We start from the raw sequence: 8,474 nt of genomic DNA on the forward strand, positions 1-8,474 counted from the left end.
TCTCTTTCTTTCTCTCTTTGTCTTGCTCTTTCTCTCTCTCTTTCTCTCGCTCGCTCTCTCTCTCTCTCTCTCTCTCTTTCTTTCTCTCTCTCTCTCTCTCTCTCTCCACCTCTCCCTCACTCTCCACCTCTCCCTCTCTCTCCACCTCTCCCTCCCCATGGTCACCACAGTGGTTGCTCAACAATGCTTTTGGGAAATGCTGTCCAGGTCTACGTAAAGCTGAATAGCTCTAAGCTAGATTGATTTGATTCTTCTATGTGGATGATTAGATGGTTCAAGTGAGTAACCAGTTTGCCAATAGCAAGGATCAATAGTATGCTTATTAGTTTAACAGAATCAATTGAACCATTGTTCTAATGGGAGTATCCAGGAGCTTTGATAGGGATATAATGGAACCAATTAAAAAACCAACATTTGCTAGCCATGCCCATTTGTTAAACAATAACTAATACACTAAATTCATGAGTACCACGTGACGTCACTGTGTTTAAGCGCCGCCATCTTTGTGTCCGAAAGTCTAGCTAAGCGCCGGTCACAACACAGACAATAGTCGGTCACAACCCGCAGAAAGTTAAAATGCCCTGCTTATGTTGTGCTGATGGATGCGACAATAGTCGCGAAAATTACCCAAAGAAACAATTTAATTGTATACCAAAAGATTTAGATCGGCGGAATAAATGGTTGGCTGCAAATTAGAAGAGACAACTGGCAGCCAACATCTAACTTCAGATTGTGCAGTCAACACTTTGTATCTTCCTGCACCACTATCCACGGACATGTTGATTTTGTGTTCAGAGCCTGGGAATGACTGACATGTTAAGTGAAATGCAGCACGTTGATACAATCGTGAATAATTGCTGTGTCTTATCAGAGCTAAACTCTCCTGAGCAAGCTAGAGTGCTAATAGTTAGCGAGCTGTTTAGCCCTTCACTAAAGGCTTTAGCTACACCTAGCTAGCCCACATTGGCACTCTTAACCACCACTAAAATAAATCGGTTGATAAATCGCTGTTTGAATTACTAAGATGTCATGTGATGACATACATATTTTTTGTCTCCAGATGCCATATCTTGGTGTCGTTCACCCATCCTGCAACTGCATATTGATGTACTTTTGAAAGCCTTCAGGCTATCTCCGGTGTATGGGGATGGATTGTGTACAAGATAAATATATATGTCGGGAAAGGACAGTTGGGGCAGACGTTTCGCAGACTTTAAGGGACAAAATAAAGTTGCCGATAATAAATATGGATCGCAGCCAATAATCAATGTTTTTTCTAAATATCGTTGTCTTTCTGCTTCATTCAGATGTGCTGTGTTCGTAGTCATGACTCTGTTCGTTGGCTAACTATGAAAGCTAACTAACTAACCACTAGAATTAGACAATACTACTTTTAAAAAGTCTAAATTTTAAGAACCTATCAATAGAAAACAATACCATTATTATATTTATATTATTATTATTATTATATTATTACTATATATTAATATATATGACTAACTAGCTACTATTGGGTACAAATACAATGGGAATAACGGTAGAGTTGGACACAAAGATGGCGGCAGGCTTCACGAAAGTGACGTCTTTGGTACTCATGAATACACTAACATTTTTATATCCCCCCCTAACACACACACACACACACACAAACACACCACCCAAGGAACAGAAGATGGAAAGATATGTTAGTATGCTAATAGGACACTGGGACTGTAGAGTAACTGAACACTCCTGAACCACAGGAACACGCTGTTTAAAAAAAAAAATGTATAGCCACAATGCTTATTGAGACATAATTAGTCTTTAGCCCGATTATATTATGCATTTGAAAGTAGGATTTATAGGCATTGTAAAGGAATGGCACCACAGTGAATATTAAATCCTCTTTCCGCACCTTTACTGTCCTGTCACATCCAGCCCTAATTTTCAAAGGCTCAATTTGCAGTATCAGGTGTATTAGAACCGAGTCCTAAGCAGTTTCTGGAACGGATAGAACTCCAGGATGAGCATTGGGCACCCCAGTGATGTCGTGTGATCTTGAGCATATCAGGATACATTTTCTAAATCCGGAGTTGCTTAAAAATTGAGGGAAAGAAAATGTGGGCTTTGGTGGTATTGTAAGCTTCTTAAAAAGAGCCGTATAAGTACCACTCTGTTCAAGAAAGAACATAAGCATTTCCAAAGAATCAGCATTAATGATGTGGAATTAATTAGACTGATAGCAGAGCACCAGCAAGTATGACAACCAGTTGCATGTCCAGCTGGAGCGCTTGCTATTGAGGTCATTTATTCAGCAGTAATTATGCTATGTGTCAGCTGACAACATTAATGAAGAAAGAAGCATCTATGGGGCAATGATGTCGCTAATGATAATTAGATGTAATAAGAGGTGGTGTGGGTTACAGAAGCAGTTTTGACAGACTGCTCTCTCTCTCTCTCTCTCTATCTCTCTCTGTCTCTCTTACTCTCTCTCTCTCATATCTCTTTCTTGCTCTCTCTCATGTCTCTCTCTCTTCTCTCTCTCTCCTCTCTCTCACACACACACACACATCCTTATTTCTTGCATCTTTCCCTCTCTCTTTCTCTTGTTCTCTCTTTCTCCCTGTCCTCTCTCTTTATCTGTATCATCACACAGAGCAGTCATCCATCCACAGCCTCCTCAGTCTTCAGCCCATCACTGAGTGTGGACAGCCAGACGTCAGGCACCCCTCTCATCATGTGCCGCAGCCCCACAGCAGGTACACACACACACACACACACACACACACACACACACACACACACACACACACAGCCCCACAGGTACCACACTTGCATGGCCTTCATGCAGCCTCTCTTAACAACCATATCAACAGGTCTACCCTCAGGCTACTGCCACCTGGTGAGTATATACAGCCAGTTTATCCTTACAGGTCTGACTGACTGAATGTCCCTCATAGCCTCTGGTAGAACCTCAGGCAACTAACACCAGTCAACAAGCATCCTAATGCCAGACTGTACATGAAAGCAGAATAGCAGGTGGTCTGCCCCCAAAAGCTGGTACCACAGCAGACTGTGTAATGAGATATCAACATCACAGTGGGCAGTATCTGTGGAGTGTCATGTCTTCCTGTCACTGTTAACGTTCCTAATGTAAAGCTTAATAAGGCTACTGGAGTGTGCAATCCAGCCACCATTTGTTCCATCTGAACAAAAAGTCTCAGCCAATTTCAGGCAACACTCAAGGATTTATTATCAAGTCAAGGCCAACAATTGTGCAATATAATCAATATTTGATTGCTTTTTTATAGTCCACCACTGATAATTATCAGTGATAATGGTCATACCTGATGCATTTTATCTCAAATTACTAGATGGGAAGAGTAAAACATCGCCCAGGTCAAACTTGAAGTTCCGCTTTGACAAGCTAAGCCACTCTACAACGGTAAAAGCCCCTTTACGGTCCCATAACCATCATAGTTGTGCTACATAGTTTATGATATTTGGTGTCATACAGGACTTGTAATGTCACCAAATATAAGCAGGTTCTCTTCCTTCTACAGGGTAATTAGTGTGTGTTGGCTGTGCTGCATTGATTGGAGGTGAGTTCTGCACATGCTCAGTTTTATCTCTTGTATTTTTGTTACACCCTTCCAGATAAGATAGTGTGTCTTTACTCTCCCCCGATTGCATGAATGACATTGTGTTTTTGCCCAATTAGGTTATGTGGAATCTGTACTGTCAGAGAGCTATAATATATAAATGGAGGAAGAACCCTGGCTTCTAGACTTCCTATCCCTGTGAGAATGCCACAGAGTGTACTCCACAGAGTATACTTCACAGAACATACTTCACAGAACATTCTTACAAGGCAGCGTATCCCAGAGCATTCCTTCATTCCTGCGCGATGACCATGCAGCCAGACACAGTGACTGAGGAAGAAAGGGGTAAAGCTTTCAGTCTTAATGGTCAGATTTTTTACTTAATGTGCTGCATCTTTAAAAAGTGTCTGTTACAGAGCTATACCGCTGTGTCCGAAACTGTGCCTCATTTTTGTGTCTCTTAAAGTCCACACGCTTCTCTCTCTTGAGTCCTTTCCACAAGCCTTAGATCAATAGAACACTCCCTATAGGTGCACTCTGCTCCGTGCCATGATGAGGTGAGCTCAAACACACACACACACACACACACACACACACACACACACACAAGATGATTTGACATTTCATTTTCCTCAGTGTGTCCTCTGTTTTCACATACAATGCTTACAATGTGACCCTTTTTCCTGTAAAATATTGTCTTTGGATTTTTCTGTCCATGTGGCACTTAGAGCAGTAGAGCACATTATAGACTGAGGGAGACTGAGATCCTTCCCTCCTCTTTGTAAGAGGCTTAGTGCATCACAACTAATTGTAGACCCTTGTGTCCATCTGATAAACCAGTAGGTTGTTTGAAAGGATCCCAGCAGGAAGTTGACTCTTGCCGATATGCCGATTATATCCATTATGGTCCATGGCTCCGCCTCTAATCAGAAATCAGCTAAAATGAAAAGCACACAAGAAAACATGAGCTGATGAATTATGTCTTTATTGCTCGTTGCTTAAGTGAATATCATAGAAAAATATACGCAACTTATTCTGCAGCTTAACTGTGTAGTGGGTATAACAGATTACATCGTGCACAGTGCTGTAAAGATATACCTAACGACTGGATTGTGGACCACTATTTTTAAATGCTTTTTCTCAGTGCTTTGTGTTCAGTAGTGGAGTTTAGCCTAATGAATATACGTGTAAGTGTCGAGTCAGATGTACCATGTTTGGCCTTTACTGTTGCTTCTGCTTGTCTTACTCAGCCAAAGTGAAGGTCTTCTCTCATAGGTGCAGGTTAAAATACCCCTGAGTTCATTTGCGCTATACTCTCACTGTGTGAGAAGTTGACCTTGGGAGTTCTACATGGATACTTGCATGTAACGTGGATTTTTAATCCTTTGTCACATTGTGAGTAAACAGGAGCTCTTGTTTTTGAACAGGGATTTAAACATCTGTGTACGTCACAGCAGTGTGGTAAAATATTGCACATGTGCATTCTTTTATGTGAGAGAATCAGGATGAAAACGAAAATAGCCTGAATAGATGACAAAAGCCCTTCCATTATCATCAACCCAGCAGCCTCATTTTTAAGAAAAAAAAGGATGTTATTAATTTCCATTGAAAAACACAGAGCTCATTGTGTTAATGCCATGGTGTGAATGTGCATCCCAAGATTTTACATTATTTTTTTTACTTTAAAATTAGTGGAAACTTGTTAGGGATTTGATGTCATTTAACAACATTTTTCATCAAGAATCAGAAGAATGCTATGCAAAGTAATGATCTGGTCTAGCATTATGTTAAGGGGACCTGATAAACCTGTACATGTGAGCAGATGTATCCAAATGTCTTAGACTGAAAAGCCTTCGCGTAAATATGGTTGACCTTTAAAAAAAAGGAGAGCCCACATTCTGCATTGTAGATATGGCCTCACTATTTTTTTGTTTTGTTGTATACTGTGCAGCTAGAAATGTTGTTGTCATGAATGCACCCCTCATAGAGACTGAAAAGTCTCCGCCATGGAGAGCACACTGTGCGCTACAGGCAGAGTTTTGGGGGAAGGGAGGGGTGTCCATTTCCTGTGTACCCAGAGTTTGTAGGTGGAACTGTGTCCACTGCTGCACACAATTTCTATTGTAGGACTGAGCAAAAGCGTGTTTCTGAATATTTCAGCTTCTCACAGAGAATTATGTCCATTTGTTTTTTAATGTAAAGGGTGTCATACAACACCTCTACAATCAGTTTGTTCATGGAGGTATAATTTATTGATTTTCACTTTTGCGTTGTCATGTAAAATATAATTGAAAAGTACATTTTAAGAGTGAATTAAGGGAAATAATAATTTAAAAGGAATACACACGTGTATGTATATTTGGTTATGTAATGTGCCATTAAGAATTTATTATGAAAATAAAAATGTTGTATTTTGTGTCAGGTTTGTGTTTTATGTTCTTTTAGTTATTGTACACATGTCCTGAAAGTGAAATTATATTGACCAGTTTGCCACAGTCTCTGGTGCAGAAGAAAATAAAAATTAGGATACATTTTGTTCCTATGAGGCGGCGCGTCTGGTTTCCGATCCACCAAAAGGTGACGTCCCGCCATTGTTCATTAACCTCCCGTGGTGCTTTTCACGTGAAATTCAAGTCACTAATGCTTTCCTGCCAGGTGACTGCCCACCGACCGAAACTCCATCATCTTTCCCACTTACAGTGCACTTCACTTTCTTCACTTTCTTCACTTGCCTCTTCACTGCCCACAGCACAGCAAGGTTGACTACAAATAATTTGTGGTGCCGACTCCTGACCTCCTTACTCATTGTAGACTCGATTGTTATACCACACTTGTAAGTCACTTTGGATACTGATCCTTAGTTACCTGCACTTGTCAGGCTGCTAGAGGCTTATCAAAGAGTAGATTACAGGCTGTTCTTCTGTGTGCGGAGGGTTTTGGGTTGAGGCTCCTGCATTCTCCAGTGTCAGATCCGCATACACCAGCTATGAAAGAAGATGGACAGACAGTGACATAAAGAGCCTGTGAGATCAGATAACAAACAGACTGCATGCATTTCCGACACCACTGTTTTATTTTAGAGATGAGACTAACCTCGTCTCCTGTTCTGCTCTGTGTGGCTAAAAGAGGGACGCAAAACAACACTGGTTTACAAACGGATATTGTTTATTGTCGTTCAAAAAAACTGGGCTGGAGCGGTGTATGTATAAGACCTCAAATGTAACCTGCACCTTCATGGATTTCAATGTGATTATAACAAATGGAATGCGGGGTGTTTTGCAGTATGGGGAGCAACATGTTTGTGCAGAGCTGGGTGAACCCCGCAGGCTGTTCTTACCGGCAGAGTGTAGGCGAGGAGGGACCGGTGGAGCGGCTGGGTGGGACAGACACCGAGCCAGTACCAGGGCAAGAGGAAAAGAGAAACAGGCACAGACACACACAAACACCCTCAGGAGGACAGTCCTCTCAGATTTTTTAGGAGGTGCTGTGGATGATAACAGGGTTATTTGTTATTATGCAAAGGAATGAAGCGGGTGATAGGATAAAACCGTAATTAGCCGGTCATTTAATTTCTTTCTTTACATTTTTTGAGTGAGCGAAGATATAGTTCTATAGTATCACACATGAGCATACAGTAGAAACCTACTATCAGTGACATTCACAAATGTTACATGTCCATTGCTGATGGAGTCTCGCCCCCAGTTGATGCGACACTGATATGTTCCAGTGTCTGATATGTTTGTACGGATGAAGTTAATATTAAGGCGGGTGCTATTGATTGTCAGGTCCTCCTTGTAAATGTGAAGCCTGGGTGAGTTCTGTAAGAGGCTGAAAGTATCTTCTTTGACGACTCCCCATCCTCCAGTCCAGCCACTCCTGCCGCAGTGCTCAACCTCACATGACAGCGAGAGACTACTTCCCTCAAATACTTCTTTACGATCTCGACGTGCCTTCACAGCATTGAAGCATTCCGCTGCACTACAGCCTTCAAAGAAGACAACACGTGTTTCAACAATTTTGTTTTGTAGAGAAAATGCATTAAAATCCATGAATCTATTCAGTCATACTCTATTTAACATTACAGGGGTTCATTGATGCTTTAAAATGAGCCCATCTGGAAAAGTTCCTCTTTTTAAATTGCAGCATTGCTCTACAAAAATACAAACTAATGCTTAACTTACCCAAATTATGGTACAGCAGAGTTATAATTACGTAGCAGCCAATGACTGGCCCCATGATGTGTCAGAAAAATAGAATAATGTGACTTGACACAGGTGTGTATTTCTCCTCTGTTAAAGTATATTCCAAATGTTTTCAGTGCTGTCGAGTCTCCGTGACTTGCATAGTAAAATGATACTGACCATTGAGCTGAATGCACTAATTAGTTTCACAGTAGTTTCACTTTCTCTTAAAGCTCTAGTGAAGAGCTTTTCACAAATATGTGGAGAGAAGGAGGCGCTCACTCTGGTACACATATGCAAATTCTCTCTCTCTTTCAAACACATGCACACATACACACATTCATTTCCCATCTCAGGAAGATGTCATATCCTGACTAACAACAAAACAAGGAACCGAAATTCAGTCTACTGGGAAATACATAGGCGCTTAGTGAATACACATTTAAAGTTATTTCTGTAAAACAAGTAAAACTTTTGGAGTAAATCAGATTCACCAGAGTTAAAAACTAAATCAGTACAATCCGACATGTAGACTGAACATTTAACATTTACATTTAACATTTGCATTTACAGTTGATATTTATATTTATATTTACATTTAACATTTACCACTGTACACATAACATTTACATTTAACATTTACATTTACATTTAACATTTACATTTAACATTGATATATGTTTATATTTAACATTTAGATGTAACACAACAC

The 8,474-nt window shown here is 40.5% G+C and overlaps 2 protein-coding genes across 23 annotated transcripts in view; one reads left to right on the top strand and one right to left on the bottom strand.

The window, feature by feature from the left end:
- rap1gap2a (RAP1 GTPase activating protein 2a) overlaps positions 1-5,997 on the top strand; it is a 62,279-nt gene extending 56,282 nt beyond the window's left edge. For 21 of the 22 annotated variants that reach the window (XM_031573399.2, XM_012828856.3, XM_031573395.2 and 18 more), the window contains 4 exons: positions 2,636-2,738; positions 3,354-3,424; positions 3,543-3,581; positions 3,701-5,997. In XM_031573399.2, the coding sequence (XP_031429259.1) occupies positions 2,636-2,738; positions 3,354-3,424; positions 3,543-3,551 (183 nt within the window). In that variant the 3' untranslated portion in view covers positions 3,552-3,581; positions 3,701-5,997. The remainder of the gene's footprint in view (positions 1-2,635; positions 2,739-3,353; positions 3,425-3,542; positions 3,582-3,700) is intronic. The other variant, XR_004164296.2, reaches the window with a different exon arrangement.
- si:dkey-52l18.4 (uncharacterized protein LOC560708 homolog) lies at positions 5,940-8,289 on the bottom strand. The gene is made up of 5 exons (XM_031573416.1): positions 7,763-8,289; positions 7,228-7,566; positions 6,919-7,065; positions 6,675-6,700; positions 5,940-6,565 (listed from the first exon to the last, which is right to left on the bottom strand). Exons 1-5 carry the CDS (start codon positions 7,815-7,817, stop codon positions 6,464-6,466), a joined length of 669 nt encoding a protein of 222 aa, XP_031429276.1. The 5' UTR covers positions 7,818-8,289; the 3' UTR covers positions 5,940-6,463.
- Positions 8,290-8,474: the final 185 nt, after the last annotated feature.

The sequence above is a fragment of the Clupea harengus genome, chromosome 9 (assembly GCF_900700415.2).
Source record: "Clupea harengus chromosome 9, Ch_v2.0.2, whole genome shotgun sequence".
Lineage (NCBI taxonomy): Eukaryota > Metazoa > Chordata > Actinopteri > Clupeiformes > Clupeidae > Clupea > Clupea harengus.

Coding starts and splice junctions, on each gene's coding strand:
- si:dkey-52l18.4 (XM_031573416.1), bottom strand. CDS start 7,817: ATGGGGCCAGTCATTGGCTGCTACGTAATTATAACTCTGCTGTACCAT. Junction 7,066..7,227: donor ATTTGTGAATGTCACTGATA/GTAGGTTTCTAC, acceptor TATCATCCACAG/CACCTCCTAAAAAATCTGAG. Junction 6,701..6,918: donor TCCTCGCCTACACTCTGCCG/GTAAGAACAGCC, acceptor TCCCTCTTTTAG/CCACACAGAGCAGAACAGGA.